The sequence below is a fragment of the Fringilla coelebs genome (genome assembly GCF_963513975.1).
Source record: "Fringilla coelebs genome assembly, chromosome: 3".
NCBI classification, from domain to species: Eukaryota; Metazoa; Chordata; class Aves; order Passeriformes; family Fringillidae; genus Fringilla; species Fringilla coelebs.
In genome coordinates, this window is record NC_140030.1 from 110272436 (window position 1) to 110291538 (window position 19103).

A 19103-nucleotide genomic window follows, 5' to 3' on the forward strand; every position below is an offset into this window, starting at 1 on the left:
GATGGTGTACTTAATAAAAACCACAAAATCAATTCTACAGGTGGAAATTTTACTTCTTTAAAATACTGCAGAAAGTTACTATAGATTAAATCTTTCTGCTAAATCAATAAAGCAACTATGCTCTGATGTATTAACCTGCTAACAGTACCAACTTCTCTCCTACATCAAGGGTCCAAGAATTCACAGATGGCTGTATTCTTCTTTATGGAACAGTTTACCATGTAAACAAATGAATGCATATTAAAATCTGGAATAGATCAACCAAAAAGTCCAAACTGAAAAATGTGACAGAGGCTATTCTTGGACCCATGCTGACTTTTAGTAGAAGCAAACTAGTGGGAAAGGGTTAATGAGGTCAGAAAGGCAGGAGGTACTCAGACAAAGGGGAGCAGAAAGAACTTGCCTGCAGAGGAGTGCATCAGAGGCGCAGATGTAGCAGGAAGAGCAAAAAGGGTCTCATCTGAAAAACAAACAAATAACCTCAGCAGAAGGAAGGGCCAGGGTGAAGAGGGGAGAAAGCACACAAGGAGTCAGTTCCCAGTAAACCCAACAGACCAAGAGCCAACACCCAAGAGAACCAGGGAACACCATCATCAGAGCCAGGTGATTTGGGAGAGCCCACACCCAGATTTCCCCATTCACAATGGGATCTTTATTGAAGGATCTCCACCCTCCAAGCCAGTGACCAACCACAGGGTGAGACACACCTTGGCAGCTACTCTTATTTTCACTCCCTGACCTTGCACACCACTGGGCAGGTACACCTGCCATTGCCAGTGGCACACTTACTTAGCTCTCCCCACCCCAGGTCTCCTCACACCCCCACACTTGTGTGAGAGCAGCCCCAACAAACTCCACCAAATGCTGGTGAAAGTTCAAATGACTAAAGCAAGCTCTGAAACACCCCACAAACACAGCACTCCTCAGGCACAGCCATACTGCGCCATACTACCTGCTTCATGTCTTTACTCTTTTCCTTTTGGCATTATACAGACAAACCCCCAGAGGAAGCTGTTATTTTTAAAGCCTTTTTTTGGCATGATCTGAGGAGTTTATTTGGCTTTGCTGAGTTTGCTTTAAGCCCAATATCTCCCAAGACAAATCCAGTTCTCCAATTCCCACTCATAGCTGCAGTGTCAGCCATCATGAGGAAACAGGCAAAGCAAAACCACTCCTTCTCTGGATTTCTATGCCAGCAGTGTTTTTCCCAGCTCCATCATGGCCTGTTGGCTTTACAGTGATGTGAGAATACCACCACTTAGGCAAATTTATTTCATTCTGAAAAGTGCATAAAGTTTTCACATTGAGGCTGGTAAAGAATATTTGCAATTTCCATCAATTGCATTAGTGGAGCAAAATATATTAAAGCACTTAGATTTTTATTCTCAGTACAGACACCAAAAATCTTTAATTTTCCTATGTACCTGGACAAAAATCAAGTACTGAAAAAGAGGTGGGGATATTTTTGGCTTGTTTTTTATTATTATTATTAAAAGCATAGATTAACAGAAACAATTGATTTTAAAAGATGAAAGGCAAGAGGTGAGAAATATGGTAGTTGCAGCAGCACATACATAATAAACCAGTCAGGCAGGGCATTAAGCTAAGCTGTGTTTTGGCACTAAACCACGACTTGTGCAGAAGTGATGCCACTTGCAGACATTCGTGACCTGTCTGGCTTATTCAAGTTAAACCCAACAGCAGTGTTCCAAAAATCCAGTTTCCTCACAACCTGCATTTCCTGTCACACTATACAGTCATTGGGTTTGCTTCACAGAACATTTATCTCTTGCTGTATTTTGTGGATTATAGTATCACCTGAAGACAACAGAAAACAGTGTAAGAATAAAGCTGAGTGTAGGACTTGGTATTCAGAAGGGTCCTCAATTCCTGCTGGGCCAAAGGCATTTCTGCTCAGTTTTCTAGAAATTACATTTTTTGATTAAGGACCATATAGAGAGAAACCTCAATTCCAAATTTAGAGCACATTAAAGCAGTGTCACAGCTCAATGGTGGCAAAGCTTTAAAGGACAAAAACCACACTGGAGGACAGCTGATGGGTACGTGACACAGAGTCACAGAACTGCTACACTAAGTGCCACTCACTGCAGGCCCTTTGTTCCAGGAGCTCTTGGCTCCACGTCCCCTGGCTCACCAGGATCCTTTCCACAAACAGAGACTGCTCCTCAGCCCACACCTATCCTGAAACCACACTCTCCCTCCTCCAGATCATCCCAGAGCAGCACAGCCCAGGTGTACTGGAAGGGATCTGCACTTTGGGGCAGGAGAAAAAGCAGGATGGACCAGATTGTGAACAGAAACCCTGACAGCCCAACAGAAAAGAGCCTTCCAGGGAAACCAATACCAAGGCAGTGGAGAGGAGGTGCTGGAAATGCAGGAGGAAGGGCAAACAAACACAGCAGAGTCCACTGAGGGGCAAGGTGGTGAAGTGCAAAACACACAAGTCATCCCTGAAAGGTGCTGCTCCCTTCCTGTCCAAAGACAGCTGCAATCTCTACCAGGAATTCCACATTTAAAATCTTTTGAACACTTTCCAGCCCCAGAGACAGAGGTTTCCGTTTCTGGGGAAGGGCACTGGGTTTAAGCACATGAGCTCTCATTTTTCAGTGTTTCCTTAAGACAGCACAAGGCAAAAAACTCCTCCTGAGGTGTGGCTTCCATTTACCCAATACAGTCCCATAAAATCCCTATGCCAGCCACTGAATTCCCAGGTTCTCTTAATGGAAGGATATTATGTCCACACCCAAACTTTATTTTCCACGCATGGCTGGAGTGTGAAAAGAGTTACATAAAAGCAGTGTTTCCTAACCAGCCAAGGAGAACCACCCACTCTCCCTCCACCCACATCAGAAAGGCATTTTTCCTGCTGAAAGGAAAAACATACAAGGGCTTTTTCCTGCCCTTGTGGGCCCTGTGTAACACCTCCAGGCAAGCAGGGAAAATGGAGTAGGACAACTCCCCATCAGCACCGGTGCTGGCTCTGTGCAAAGTGGAATTGAAGTGACATGGTGAAAGGGATTTTTCCCAGCAGTGACACCGCTGGAGCATCCCCACCTCCCATGTGGAGGTAGAAACCTCTCAGAAACACAGCTCTGTGGGTAAGTGGGACACTTCTAGGATCCATCACCAGGGGAGGCTTCTCCTATTTGTATCTCAATGGCAGAAATTAGGTGACAAAAAAAAAAAAAAAACCACCCAAACAAGCAACACAACAGAACCAAGTAAAAAAACTTCTGAACACATCAAGCTCTGAGCAACAATATTGTCAAGCAAAAGTAGATATTCAAAACACCTTACCTGACATACAAAGTGAGTTTCACTACAAAATCTTCACCTAAATATATACACAAAAAAAAAAATCTAAATGATCTTCTTACAAATCCTAACTAAAACTCCTTCAGTAAGATGAACTGCTCAGTTAACACTTCTATCAGAAGACAGATTTTGTTTCATCAAACACAGAAGAATGAGACCTCAAAAGGAACACAGTCTCTACAAAAAGACTTCTTACTCCAAAGTTTTTCAGTCAAAAATTCATAATGATGCAAGTTGGTAAAGCACTTTCAGCATTGCCGCCAAGATAAAGGCTGACCTCTTACTTATGAGTGGTACCACTTTCTCTGAGTTACTGAGGCACTCCAGTTGATGGCTCTTAAAGAGAACTTTGGAGACTCAGCCTGACTGCATGCCTGTTTTTAACCAGAAACATTCTGTAAATTTTCTCTTGGATTTATGCAAATCAAATATTCCCAAAATCAAAAAACAAATCACCCACAAATAGCCCTGTTGCTTCTTTCATTAGCATGAAGTCTCATATTTTAAAACTGCATTATGATTTCAGCTAAAACATAATGTCCTTCAATGAGAATCAGATTTCAGTGTTGTTTAAAAATAAAGAACCTGACACCAGCGTGACAAAGATGTGTAATTTTAAACCCTCATTTTAATTTTTGCTGATTTCCCACTAACTGCTGATGTTACAAGATGCTGACATTACCAGCATAAAACTTAACATTTAAATATCAAAATCTCAGACAAAAAGTAGAGAAATAAATGGAGATTCTCACACAACTAATGAAACAAAAGTTATCTGCGAAGATTTTCAGAGAAACAGAGAAAAATATTTAAAATTAAGTAAGTAAACTGACAATTCCAAGAAAAGCCATTTATGACAAAAGAGCCTTTTTTCTTCCCAAAAAACATACTTGCCAAAGGAAAGCAGAGGACTTCAGTCTAGTCAGAGAAAATAAGAACTGAGCCAGAACAATTCCTGTCCCTCCTCATTGGATTTGTGTAAGTGAAGGACCCTTCCCTCTGCTCCCATGTGCCTCCTTCCAACCAGCAGCAGCAGCAGAACTGTGCTAACATGGCTTTATTGTTCTGCTGCTCTCCTTATTTTTGTGTATGAGCTCAGCATTAAACCAGACAAAACCCACAGAAACACTGAGCAAACTTCACCTGGTTCCCAGTTTAGCTTTGGCAGGAGACTGCATTAGGCTGCTAGGTGGCAGCTTCAGCCTTCAGAGCTTAAAAACCACTTCCTGGATTAGATTGCTGGAAAATGCCTGCTAGTCTTAAAACAAAATTAGCAAAAATGGAGTCTTTAAGAATACATTTCACCTTTGCAAGCCTAGGAAATGAGCAAGACACCAACTAACAGGCCAGGGACTGCTTTTGCCTTACAGACCTCCCACAGTGGGACATTTGTGAAAGGCCACTCCTGTTAATATAAATATTTAACAATAAAGGAAAACAGGGGGAAATTAATACTCTAAGGAATGGCATCTGTGACATGACTCACAAGTCATGTAAAAGTTCCTTTTGCAGCAACCCCTCCAGGGCAGATATGAAAGAGAAATTGTTCCTTCAATGCAAACCAAGTTGCTCATGCACCCACAGTGGAGGCTGCCCCAGCAGCATTTCTATCTCAAGCTGTTTAGCAACACACGTGGCCATTTAAAAGTTAATTATTTCAAGTTCTCAGATGCCTAATTTCCTACTGCAGTACAAAACAAGGGCATACAACTTCACAAGAATTTCCTGAGAAAGTAGCTGCCTACACAAACTCCATTTAAATCATTCCCTGTTATGATGTGATTGTTCTAAATACGGGATTTCACCAAATATTTAAACCATCCAAGATGAAGAACATTAATTATTAATAGCACCTTTTCACATCATTAGATCAGGCTGCAGAGCACAGCAAATCATTATTTTTTTTTTTATTTGGCTCTTTTTAGTCACAGGTCTAAGTTTTTTAAGAGAAGTTTCCAGTTTAGGAAACTATTTGGAAATCTTGGGAGGAAAGTGTGCAAGCTGCTACAGAAGATGGGAGTTGTTGAAGGTTTAAGGGGGAAAATGGAGCTCCATTTTGGACACCCTGAGGGCATCACAGCTGGGATCACAAAAGGAGCCAAGACCTTTGATCATTAACAAACCCAGCTGTAGGTCATTTCAGGCCTTCATGGCAATTACTGCAAAGTGAATCCTGCATCACCTGCAGGGAGAGTTGGACTGCACTATTTGAAGTGCATGAAGAAAACAAGTTCAAACGAGCATTTTAAATAGCCTGTTTCTGCAAACAGGTCTCCAGCAAATAACATTTTCTTGTTGTCTAAGCAGAAATCTATAATCAAACTGATTTATGCAAGTTTTTTTTTTCAATATCATTTTTACATGGTCCAATTTCACAGCTTCTCCTCTTTTAAAATAGCTCCACTTGAAGCAAGCTGCCCAGCAACAGAGACTGTAAGGCACCGGGACAGAGGTGAGCTGTGTGCATTTCTTCTCCTTTTGAGGAGGTTAGTGAAAAGAAAGGCAGTTCCACTCCCCTGCAACACGCAAGTGCCAAGCCAAGCACGACCAGAGGGACACAAGGAAGAGACCTTAATCCTGGCTCTGTCACAACGTCCCCTGTTACAATTCCCAGGCTGCCAAATTGAGAACCCACCACCATGGTGTTTCTAAAAGGCCATAAAATACTTCAGACACAGCCACCATTCTCACCTCACTCTTGCAACCATTTTGCTCAGTAACACCAGGGACAGGACCCAAAGCATTTCCGAGAGCGGTTCTCTAATGCCACTTTCTGCTAAAAGCCCCTCATCCGCAGAGTGTCATCCCTCATCCCCTCACAGCAGGGACAGGATTTTATCAGGCATCTTTTGTTAACAAAACTAAACAGAGAAAAAAAGTCTCACAGTTCAGCTCCAAAGAAACTCTTCACTCCTCTCACACCAAGAGAACACAGAATTCCCAGAAACAGGATGCACATACCTTTCCCAGCCCAGCAATCCACAGGAGCTCACCAGGAGGAAATGAAATCCTCTCAGGAACAAAGAGAAAACTGTTCTGTTCTCCTCCCAAAGCTCAGGGAGGAGTAAATGGCACAGCTCAGCACCTTGGCTGTACCTTCCCCCTGCAAGGTACCAGCTCCAAGCACAGAAATTCGGCTTTATTACCCAAATTAGCATCAGGTGGTGGGCAAAGCCTCCCTTTACTGAAGTCAGGTGGCCACAATTAACCCCAACTGTTCACAGCCCACTTCTGATGGCCTGAAATACCCACTTCACAATCACAACTATATTTCATTAATAAATCAAATGGATTTCATGGCAAAGCAAAACGTTAATTTAGAACGATCTAAAACATGAGCATTCCCAGATTCAGCACTTACAGACACCAATTTATACTGTTTCAATGCATTTGATTAAAGGAAGCACAAAGAAACAATCTAGCCAAGTGCAAACACACGTGTCCAGCTAGACACAGCTTTAAATCCAAGTACTCCCTCTTTGGCAACATTTGTAACCAAAAAAAAAAAAAACTAGATAAGTCCTCTAAAAACTAAGTAACTCTTCCTTAAGACCCAGGCACTTTAACCATAAATTGAAATAACAAATAGAAATTTGAGCTCTGGCAGCGCCACAAAGCAGAAAAATAGAGTAATTACATCAGAACTTACTCAAAGGCAGGAGGTCTAAAGAGCCATGCAAATCCTATCATTATGCAGACATTATCCAATTTAATTTTAGAGATTATACCAATCATAAGATTCCCTTTCACTGATTTGTACAGATGGATTTTTCCCTGCTTCCCCCACAATTAAACAAATTAAGCAGTATTTAGATGAGCAACCTTATCATTGCAGAAGAATGTATTTATTAGCTAAAATAATCTTTAAAGAATAGAGACGAGATGCTACTGATTTCTTTTGGCATCTCTTCCCAACACGTTACCTTGTGTGACAAGCCTCTGACACAAGAGCTTACAGTCTGCAAAATAAAAAAAAAATGGTGCATAAGATGTCTGATGGATGAGATATAGGGAGTAAGAACATGGACTCAGTGTAGCCATCAGGATCTGTAGAATATCTTTTAATTAAAGGGGAAAAGCAATGTGAAGATTCAGTCTTGATGTCCTCCTGACTCCCAAGGGGAACAGGTATCAACAGCACTACAACAGATTTTGGTCAATACAGGTTTTGCCCAACCATTTCATTTTTTTGTCATTTAAAGCAGGACATACAGGAAACCCCAATTTTCTTGTCTATCAGTGTGATTTTAAAGGAAGCCTGGGGTTTAAACACTTTAAATGCATCTCTCTGGGAAAACTGAAGGTAGCCCCAGACTGAAGCCCACGAAAGAAGGAGCCTCTCTGCCACCAGTACCATTTTTCTCATCTCTTGTTCCTTTCTGTTCTGAGCTCCAAGCTGCTCTGCAAGGCCTCACACATGCTCTTTCATCTGTTTTCCTTGGCACTGCTTTCCCTGCCACACACAGGGGACACAGAAAGACAGGCATTAAGGAATTCTCTCTCCTGTCAGAAAAGAGGAGAGAGCAGGGTTCAAGGAAAACTGTCACAAACCAGTGCTGACTGGATAAGCAGGAGGATTTTGACAGACTGAGAACATTTTTAACTGGCAACAGGAAAGTTTATATTTATCTCAGTCTTGTGTCTCATTTGAAGACATCTTAACTAACATATTCCCCCTAGCTGATGAAGCTGATGACATGATTGCCCTGCTCATTAAAAAGCTGCCAGTAGAAGCTGGGAGTATCTTCTCAGACACAAAGCAAGCTCCCAGCAAAACCATGGAGATCACACGGGTATTCACAATATTTCTACATTGAGAAGGGAGATAAAACTGAAAGTCTTTTTTCTTTATTCATCAGAAAGGAACAAATTGAAACAAACCCACTAAAATCGTGGGGAAAATCAGTAGTTTAAAAACATAAAATCTAACCAAACTTAAAATCTTCATATTTTCACAGCTACAGTTGGCAGCAGATTGATTATTTCCATTTGAAAGATAAAAAACATTCTACTGAGATAATTTGATTTTCTCAGACTTTGTGAATATTAATAAGGCCATTATTTTATTGCTGTTGTAATAGTTCTTATTGATGGAAAGACCAATTTAAAAAGCCATCCACCAAGCATGTCATCTGTCTGGAGAGCAGGATCTCAGTTCTGGCTGTCCTATGCTGCCCTAAAAACTAGACTGCAGAATAAGTAGAAAATATGCAGTGTTTCCAAAGCATACATAGGAGCAATTTCTATTTTAGACCATAAACAAAGATTTTTTTTTTAAACTGCATTAAAACATTTCTTTTCTACTGAGGTATCACAGTTCACTATTTTTACTTGGCAATAATAACTGTTTTTTTTCCCTTTCATTTCTAAAGCAGCTTGAGAGTTACACAATTTTCCTCCTACTTCATGTATAAGCATTTCTGAATATCTTAAGATAATTTACCTGTAAGCTCCAAGTTGCTTTCCATTTTCTAGCCATTAAAAGACCAAGAACTGTTTCCTTGCCTCCAAACTAGAACCCAAAGGACATTTTCAGATTGAACTATGCTTTGCTAATTTTTCTATCTGAGTTTCATAGTTACTATAGAAACCTGCCAGCACAAATAAAAAGAAGAAGCTTTTGTCAAAATATTAACAGAAAATAAAGAAATATAACTCCAGCACACCAAGTGCTGCAGTTGAAGGTTAACCACCCTTTGTTCCATCCCAGCACACAAAGGCCAGGATCACAGGAGAGCCATCAAGCAGCTGGGTGTGGACATGGAAACAGGCAAAAAGCCTCAAAATCCCTCAAAACTGTGTGGCCACCACCAGAGCCCCCCTGAATTCCAGCAGCATGGGAACTGGGCTCCAGGGTTAAGAAGACTGATGCCTAAATGCCTTCTTCTAAGTAGCCAGGCTCTTGGACTGAGTGGTCCCCAAAATCCTGGGCACTGGAGGAAGAGGAAGCAAAATGATCACATCTGGTTTCCCAGCAACTTTGAGAAAACCTCTGACTGGGAATCATGAACACTCCCCTCAGCTTCCACAAGTGCTGCTGTTTGTGGTTATCTGTGAGATAAGAAAGAGGTTCTGTGGCCACCAGTGATGATGCAACAAGGCAGTGGTCACTCCAGAGCTATGCTGGAAACTTCCCTAAGTACAGGCTGGGAGGAGGGGAAGGAAGGCAAACAAACAGCAGCTCTTCACTGTCTCCTAAACTGTGGTTTGGAGGATTTCATCTCCAAGGGGAAAACTCCCAGTGCAATTCAAAACTTCCCTGAGGGCTACATCATTATAGGGTAGGTGGAAGCTGTGTGGTTTTATCCTGGAAAGCAAGTCCAGCGACACACACACAAGGCAAACATACCATTAAACTTGGCAGGACTATCCTTGCACACACTTCTGCTTACCAGAAGTCAGGGCTCTTTGGCTTCTGAAACTCTTACACCAGCAGCTCAGTTACAGAGGCAGGCCCCAGTGCTGGACACTGCACATGACAATGAATAAAACTGAATAAATAAAATGATCCTTTGTTGAACTCACCAAGATGGGAACACGGAACTGAAGGTTTACAATGCCAGTCAAATTGCTGATTATTCTCCTCTCTACAACAATTTTTTCAAAAAAATCACATTCTAAGTTAGATAACCCAGGTTATGAGCATCCCTTAGAGCTTTGCTGACCATACCTGGGAAGAGAAAATGTATTGCACCTCAGAGAAACACTGAAGATCTGTGGGTACATATTTCAATAAATGAAGGGTGCAAATGAAAGTCACCAGTGACTGCATTCAAGGACAACTGTTTTTTCCAAGTCATGCTGCATCCTGTGCTTAAAATGCACACAGCTCCTCTGAAGGACTCCATGCAGACACAGCAGCACAACAGAAAGAAATCTGAGGAGCAAATATGCTGGTTTAGAATTTGGATCAAATGCAAATGCAGGATGAGCAGGGTAAAAGGTTCACTCACTGGGCTGAGCAGAGCAAGTATAGATCTGCATTTATTCAGCACCTCCTGCGGCTGGGCTCAGCCTGGCCAGGGACAGCTCCAGGCAGCTCTGCTGACCTGTGCTTGACACTGTCTGGCAAACCTTCCTGAGACCTCTCCTCAGCATGGATGAATTCAAGAAAAAAATCCTACATAATCACATGGAAAAGCTAGACTAATTAATAAACTGACCCTCCACAACGTTTGCATATGTATTTAACCCTGGTCAGCTGAAGGCAACAGACATACAAGGAAACATCTTTATTCTCTGCATGCTGGCCTAGGGCCAGTCTGGTGGATTTCATGTACAGGCTTCTGGTAAGTGCAGCTTAACTCCAAAACACACCAGTCTCTTCCAGGAAAGCGATGCATGACCCTCCTTTTGCAGCAGAATCTAGGGCTTGAAGAAGTAAAGTGGTATCTACTCACCATAGTACACTGGTTATTCTTACTTTGGGCAGCTAGCCAAAAAAAAGGGGTATTATTTTGACCATGTATACCTACCTCAAACTAACTTTTTTTTTGCACTCTATGTAAATTCAGGTAATCAAAAAGAGATTTAAGCAGTAATCTTGCCAGAACTGTAGTTTCTGCTACTCACAAAACAGCAAGTACAAAAACCTCAGAAATCATTCAGGAGAACCCAAGTTTGACTGCAGAGCTCCTGCTTGTTTTCTCCTCCTGCAAATATTTATATTAGCTCCTCAGAAGGTAGGCTGCTGTTACCCTGTCAGAGACTTGCATTATATATAATTATGTCACAGTGATACTGAATACTCTTAAGTGCGTAACTAAAAGCAATTACAAAGATTTTCTTTTTAAAAAACACCTCCATACATACATAAAATCCATTTCAATGGGCCATCAAGCAGGTAATACATTTTTGCTATTGTTCCACTGCCAAAAGGCAGCACCATGGCCAATTGTTGCAGATAAAAGAAGCCCTACTCTGCTACAGGCCATACTCTCCTCCTCCTGGAAACAGAATTTCAAAGTTATTTGTCTCAAATCCTCATAAATAAAGCACTAGATTTCAAATATGAAGAGATTTTTTTCAAAATTTCTAGACTGTGAATTGTAATTCTTCAGTTAGACCTTAAATTCAAACAGCAGAGCTCAAAGTAAGTGAAACAACAACTCTGCAGAGAGCAAACCACAGGGCCACGTGGCTGTCCCTGCCATGGTCACCCCACCACCAGTTGCAGGCAGCAAATTCATTTTGCACGTCTCCCAGCATGACTGAGAGTGAACTCATTTGAAGCCAAGCCAAATATCTTGACCCAGACAGTTTTAACACCCACTGCTAAATGCAAAACTAACAAATATTTGATGTTGAAATGGATATTTAACATGATGGAAACTAAGTGCTCCTGCATCTGGGAAGGCCAAAGAACTCGTGAGGTAACCTGGCAATGTTTTTATCAACATAATTTGCTCTCATCCAGGAGTTTCAAGTACAGAGCTTCTAATATTTCAACTCATCATTAGATGAGCATTGTGTTACAACACCTTGTCTTTGGAAACCAGGCCTCCCCCAGATGCCAGTCCTTACTTCAGAGCCCTAAATTAATCATCACTGACAAATTAAAATAACTCCTTGATGCCACTTCTCAGCTGTACTACGCAGTTCTCACAGTTAGGTCTCCAACACAGAACTATTTCAGGAATTACTGTGCTCTTTTTGCCTTATCCTTCAGGGGTCAGAGAGGAAAAAAAAAAAACCAAGTCACTTCCAGAAAACACACTTTCATCCCTCCTTTTTAAAGCAACATGATTTGGTAGATCCTATCTTTTCCATTCAGTTCTGTTTAAACCATCCAGAGCTCCACTCAGAGAACACACCTAGAAAAAATTCTGTTCATCCATCATATAGAATCCCTCCTCTTCAGTCTGTTGCAAGCTTTTGTCATCATCTGTCCTCCAAATGGTGGAAACAAAAAAAAAAAATTCATCTCCTTGGCATATTGCTACACAGAGAGCTTCCAGAAGAACAAAACAAAGTAGGCTTTGTGAAAGACAACAGCACAAGTAAGCATAAAGTCCCATCACACATGCAAATAAAATGCATTGTGAAACTTCCCCTGAAAAAAACTAAATTCAGGTTTTAACAGGCCTTTTAAAAAATTATTGTTCCAAATGCTTTTTTTTAAATTAGATCTTGAGTATCATGGCCCCTCATACTGTGGTGTTTAGTTATTATCGAAATCCTGCACCTTTACAACATACCAACACCACAACAGCAATGAAGATAAGCACACACCATGACGATCTCAAGGCACTTGAATTCGTTCCTTTTCACTGTTTTAGTGGCCTCAAGTCAGCTCTTTTACTTTGATTTAAGGGGAAGTGGAGCCAAAGCACACTCTCAATCCGCATGCAAGGCATTAGTCATGCCGGTCAGCTCCCGGATTAGACCTGAGAAGGGCTCTGGCAATCGGGCAGCACCAGCAATTGTTGGGGGGGTGACACGCCCTCCGTTCCACAGCCCTGTGCTCCGGCGAACCCCCACATTACGGGGTGACGCCTTGGAGAAGCCCCAGGTGACAGCCGTGGCCAAGCCGCGGCCATCCAGGACGCGAGGCTGACATTCTTCTGCAGGACTGCCACACCTAGAGCAGCGACCAGCCTGGTCTCTCTTTGTGCTACCACACATTCCTCCCTGGGTCACCGGGTCCCTCTCGGGGGCTCAGCCCCGCGGTCCGCGGCCGGGGCGCGGCGTCCCCACGCAGGCTGCGGGCCGTGCCGGCCAGGTGGAGGGCCGGCGGCTCCGCAGTCCCTCGCCTCGCCCCTCCCTCCAGGCGCTGTGTTAAACATGAGTAAGATTACAAGTATCTTATGTTTCCCTCCTCCCCCGCGCTCCCACGCCCAAACCCGCAGTGCCGGGCCGCCCGGGGGGGAACCGTGCCTGGGACAATGCGGCGAGGGAAGGGCTCTGCGCCGGGAGAGAAGATGCCGGAGCCGCGAGGACGGTCCCTCGGGACTCGGCCGGTACCCCGGGCAGGGCCGTCCCCGCGGGGCTCAGCCGGTATGCCGGACACGGCCGGTATCTCTGGCCTCGGCCGGTACCCAGGGCTCGCCCCCCGCTCCCGCCGCGACGCGGCCGTTGCCAGGCGGCGGCGGCGGCCTCGCCCCCGGGCGGCCCATGTGCGAGGCGGCGGCCGGGGCGGCGCTTCCCCCTCCCGCCATTAGCATAACACAGAGGGGAGGAGGAGGGAAAGAGAAGAAATTATAATTAAAAAAAAAAAAAAAAAAGAAAAAAGAAAGAAAGGGGAGGGGGAGCCCTTTCTCCAGCATGAGCTGCGGCGGGGCCGCGGGGAGCGGGGCCGCGCCCGAGCGCGGCTGAGGGGAGGGAGCGATGCCGCAGGAGGCGGCCGAGGGCCGGCAGACAAAGGGAACCTCCCGGCGGGGCGGCGGGGCTCGAGAACCGGAGCGGCTCGGGTGGAGGCTCCCCCGGCCGGCCGCCGCCCTCTCCGGGCCCGGGGCGGGAGCACTCACCAGCTGAGCCGGAGGAGGACCCTCTGCTCCGGGGGACAACAGCAGGCTCGGGCTTGGACGGCTGGGGCTCCGCGGGCCGGGCGGGGGCTGGGACCTGCTCCTGAGCGGGGGACGGCGTCGTGGCAGAGGAGGAGGAAGAGGACACAGCTCCCCGGGGGCTCCAGTCGGGCTGCGGCGGCTCCGGAGCAGCGGGGCGGGGCGGCTCGGCGGGGCCACCGAGGTCCAGCAGCTGTGGCGGCCGTTCCTGCGGGGCTGCGGCGGGAGCCGCGGCAGGCTTCCTCTCCATCACCTCCAGCTGCTCGTCGAAGTCTTCGTCCTCGTCTTCCTCTTCCTCCTCTTCCTCCTCCTCCTTCTCGTCGTCGACCACAAACTGGTAGTTAAACTGTGGCTGCTGCGGCCGGGCTGGCCCGGAGGAGGAGGAGACCAGGGGCGACTGGTCCAGCTCGTCCATGGTGCCTGGAGCGGGCGGAACAATGAGTAGTGCGGGAGCGGGGGGAGGCGCGGGCTGCGCTGCCGCCGCCGCTGCGGGACCCGCACTCCACGCCCTGTGAGTCACCGCCCGGGAGGCGCGGGCGCGGCCGCCCCGCCCAGCGCCCGGAGCGGCAGCGAGGCCGGCCAATGGGAGCGGGAGAGAGCAAGGAGCAGCCAATGAAGGGCGGGCTCGGGCGTAGCCCCTCATGAATATGCATCAGATGGGCGGGTCCAAAGGCCGGCGGAGAGGGGCTGAGAAGTCGGGTAAAGTTCAGCGCGCAGAACGCGGGTGGGGCGGCAAAGGAGACGGGGCACATCCCGGGGCCCCTTCATCCCCCCGTGACAGACAGCCTGGGAGCGCGTGGCGTGATTCACCGCTCTCCTCTGCCAGGAGTAGTCTCATTCTCTCTTTTTTTGTTGCTTTAAACAGCGGCCAGAAACCCTCAGCGATTTCCAGAAAGAGAAGGAGATGGCTGGGCTCCTGGGTACAGACGGCGCAGGGCACCGATCCGCCCTAGCCCGGCTTCTCTCACCCTGGATGTGACCGAAGGATCCCGAGGCATCCCGGGCGCCGCCGCACTGCGGGTCGGGAAAGAGCGAGGCGCCGTCCCGGTCCCGGTGTCGGTCCCGAGCCTGTTCCTTGGGCATCGCGCCGATCACTGCCGGCACATCCCCCTGGGGCGGGAAGTGGAGTCAGCCAGCGCCTTCCTCCGATGGGAATGGAAGTTTTAACCAAAACATGATGCAAAAACCTTCCCGTGTCTGAAAAAAAACCAGAGAGGAGACATTGTCAGAAGAGACAAACCTGTTTAACAACCCGTGCTAGTGTAAGGCAGCCCCATGAACAGATCTCACCATCTCTTTAGAGTATGAATTTAAATTGTACAACTTCTGCGGGAAAGAATGGAAAGGAAAAGAAAAATGAAAGGAGAAAGGGAAGGGAAGAGGGAAAAGAAAGGAAAGGAAAGAGGAAAAGGGAAAAGGGGAGGAAAAGAAAGAGGAAAGGGGAAAAGGGAGGAAAGGGGGAAAAGTAAAAAGGAAAGCGGGAAAACAGAAGGAAATAGGAAAAAATGAAAGGAAAAGGGAAGGAAAGAGGAAAAAATGAAAGGAAAAAGGAATAATATAAAAGAAAGAGGAAAAAGAAAAGAGGGAAGGAAAAGGGAAGAAGAAATTTAAGGAAAGAGGAAAGGGGGGGGGAAAGAGGAATGGAGAGCAGAGGGAGAGCAGAAGAAAACTTGGCACCTGCCTCGTGTTAGACTCTGGTGTGGTCTCCAGCTTTCTGCTCAGAGATGGAACATTGGCCAAAGCCCTTAGGGCAACACTTAATTTAACTAAAATAGCTTCTATTTGGATGCACTTTCCACCCACACAGCTGCCTCAATAAGACCAAAAGGCCTTATAATTCTATATTTAACACCACTCCAACATTATGATGGGTTTTTAACCCACAGATGATTTCTTCTCCCGTATAAAGAGATTAGTTCATGGAAACACTCAGAGCAAGCAGCTGCCAGTTCAGTGAGACAGTAGAAGTTAAGGAAAGGAAGCAGCTCTCCTGGCACTTCCCTTGTGCCATGCAAGGTGCAGTGGATGCAGGGATGGACATTCCCTGACCTGTCCCATTCAGCAGTGCCTGACAGCCTGGAGCAGGAGAAGCTCCCAGGTGGGATCAGTTCAGTGCACCTGAGCACACAGAGGGACCGAGGGGCAGCTGCACCTCACACAGCAGAGGGAAGAGCTTCTGGCTGGCAACTGGGCTTCAGTCTGAAAAATGGGATGGCAACAAGGGAATGGAGGGTCTCCAAGGGGTCCCAGCACTGAGTCCTCTCTTGCCTCAGGAAAACATACTGCATTCTTTGCATGAACAGTCTGAACCCAAAGATTTGTTGCTGCTATTAGTATTGGGAAGGCCATTCTAAGATACTCCCTTTTCTAAGTAACAAGAGACCTTCCAGCTACCAGTCCTAATTTTCTCAAGGCCAAGGTATATCCTCTTACCACTTTTCCCTTTAAATTGTTATTTTCTCTGAATTTTAGTTCCTAAGAATACATTTTGCCCAGCCCTTGCTTTCCAAAGCTAACACTGGAGAAACTGTGCTGTCACCCTTCCCCCTGCTCCTGCAGGCAGCCTTTTCTGGCACCCAATCCAGTCTCAGATCAGGCACAGGAAATTCCAGATGAGATTTTATTTTTTTTTCAGAAATGTCATTTTCATTACCAGAAATTACCAAAATAAATGTGCAAAGTGTTTTTATAAATACAGTGAGGGCAACATTGTAATTCTGATGGAGAGAAATGTTTCCAGCAGGTGAATAAGCCCTAGACAAACTGTGAGGTCTTTAGATGCCATTCTTTGCCCCTAAGATTTTGGGTGTTCACTGACAAATTATCCATTTCTCTTTTCAAGTTAGCCCCTTTTCCAGTGATATAAGGGGTGCTACAGCAGCAGCAGAATGGAGGCATAGCAAATAAAATATTTTGATTGAATAAGGTCTTTATAATTTCAGCAGCAAATGTATGTTTTGCATCTCCTGGTTAAACAAGAAAATGGATTTTAAGAATTCCATTATAATGTAACCTAAGGCAACAAGGTACCTTTTAAAATTCATCAAATTTTGAGTATAGACACGGTGCTGACATATTTAACTATGGGGATTTTTGGTCATCTACAAGAAGGAAAAATCTATATATAATTTGGCTGATTTTATCAGAATACTTGGAAGAGTATCTATCATCAATTAAGAACAAATGAAAGGAGTTTTTATTTAGAGACAGGAAGTGACTAAAGGTCTTGGGGGGAAACAGGAAGGGAGTTCCATTTTCCCTGAGCAAGTCAAATTAACAAGCAAGGGGAGAAGAGAGCTCTGTAGTACTGAAACTATTGCAAAACACCCCAGGTTTTAGCTCTGTAGAAAAGTACTTTACAATTCTGCTAGGAAGATTGACAACAAGTGGGAGTATTTTGCAGATATTCAGTAATTTATTTTACTTAAAACTTAGTTTTCATGAGCTGTTTTCTTATAGCAAAGTTAGGAAGGAAAGCATTCCATGAGAGAAACCCCAGTGGGGATGTTTCTGAATTTCCACAGCACTGCTGCCAGTGGTTATGTACTGCTGGGATTTTGTCAGTCCACTCTGACCTTCTGCTTTATCTTACACAGAAGTAATATGATATCACAGCAGATCATGGACTAAGATAATAATGGTGATAGGACAAATGCAGGACTGTCACTTCACAGCAGGATCCAACAGAAAAAAGCCCCACATTTGGTCTCAGATAGCAATTTTAGAGGATGGATTTAAAATTGTGAGGGTTGCTGGATTTCTGACCCTCCTTTTAAGCTTTAAGGACAATCTCCCAGGTTTCAGACATAATGTCTTTATCTCTGGAAGGATAAAACCCCGCAATTCTTTGTTTTCAGATTATGCCAGTGCTGAATCAAGCAGATTTGCCTCACAGGTTTGTCTTCACTTGAACACCTGCTGTACTTCTTTTCAAGATCAGCAGTGGCATATTGTGACAAAATCACTGCTTAGTTTATTAATACAAATGCAGCATATGGAGGGGGAAAAGTGTGAAAACAATAGAACAAAGGATTTCCATCTCTTGGTGGTAACTGAGCCAGGCTGGGCTTTATCAGAATCTTCTGCGGGGCCTTCCTTGTCCTCTGCTATAAATAACATTTTCTTGATGATAACTTCTCTAACCTGTTATATTCTTTAGTGTTCCAGGCACTTCTTTTTCTGGAATTGTTTGACTGGAATCAAACACATCCATTTCTACAGTAACTGTCCCACTACCCATGTCAATATACAGCACTCTGATTCAGACCTGCCACCACACACCCTGTAGAATTTCCTTCAGCCAGCCAGGTGCTGAGCCCATCCGCCTGCACGAACGAGAGCAGTGTCAGGACAGCTCTCAAAGACACGAAGTGGCACCAGTGAAATGCTGCCATTAGCTGTAGCTTTAAATTCCTGTATCCAGGTAATTTCTTTTTGGTCTCTGTATGCTGTCATTCAGAGGGACCAAAGCTGATGAGTGCCATTAAAATGATGTTAAAACAGTGAACAAGAACACATTTGTTCATCAATGAAATATATAACATTTGAAGGGAACCAAAACAATGACGATGCTCTCCAGCAAATGAGACTCATGAAAAACTCACCTCACTAAAGCTGCACAGGGATCCACTGTTAATGGGAATTTGCTCTGATGACTCTTTTTCTTGGAAAGAACCACTAAGGTCTTACTTAAAGGACAATACAGTTAATTTTATATCTTACTGACACCCCCAGGATTTTGTAATTCTCAGAATACACATCATTCCCCACATTAGATTTAATGTTACTGCTTGTCAGCCCCTCACACTTTTAAGAAATACAATTAAATTATTCACTTACCAGTTTGGCCATAATACCTCTCTGGAGGAACATAAGGACCATCAGTTCCATTGGATCTAGACAAAAAAAAAATTCCATTCTCTATTAACAAACAGCTCTAGGTAGTATCAATTACTTTTTCTAATTCGTGCTCCCCCCTCCTAATTTTTATTTTAAATCTCCTCCACATTCTGACTCCAGGTACTGAGCTAGTGATGCCACTCACTCAGTGACTAGAACTAACAACAGCAAGAATGAGCACTCTGAAATCATGGCATTTTACATACAGTATTTTAAGAGCTTTTTTAAAACTTAGGGATTTATTACAGTTATGATAAATTGCAATTTAAATTGGTTTGCTTTGTAAAGGAAAAAGTATATACAATTTATATTAGAGATCAATTTTTGCTCTTTCTCAGCATTGATATTGACGCACTTAGGAAAGAA

At 44.5% G+C, this 19103-nt stretch overlaps 1 protein-coding gene across 3 annotated transcripts in view; it reads right to left on the reverse strand.

Annotated features, from left to right (window-relative positions):
* RTN4 (reticulon 4) overlaps window positions 1–14950 on the reverse strand; it is a 41180-nt gene extending 26230 nt beyond the window's left edge. For 2 of the 3 annotated variants that reach the window (XM_084203081.1, XM_084203080.1), the window contains exons 1-2: window positions 13803–14950; window positions 404–460 (exon numbers count right to left, since the gene is read on the reverse strand). In XM_084203081.1, coding sequence (XP_084059207.1) covers window positions 404–460; window positions 13803–14481 — 736 coding nt within the window. In that variant the 5' untranslated portion in view covers window positions 14482–14950. The remainder of the gene's footprint in view (window positions 1–403; window positions 461–13802) is intronic. The other variant, XM_084203082.1, reaches the window with a different exon arrangement.
* Window positions 14951–19103: the final 4153 nt, after the last annotated feature.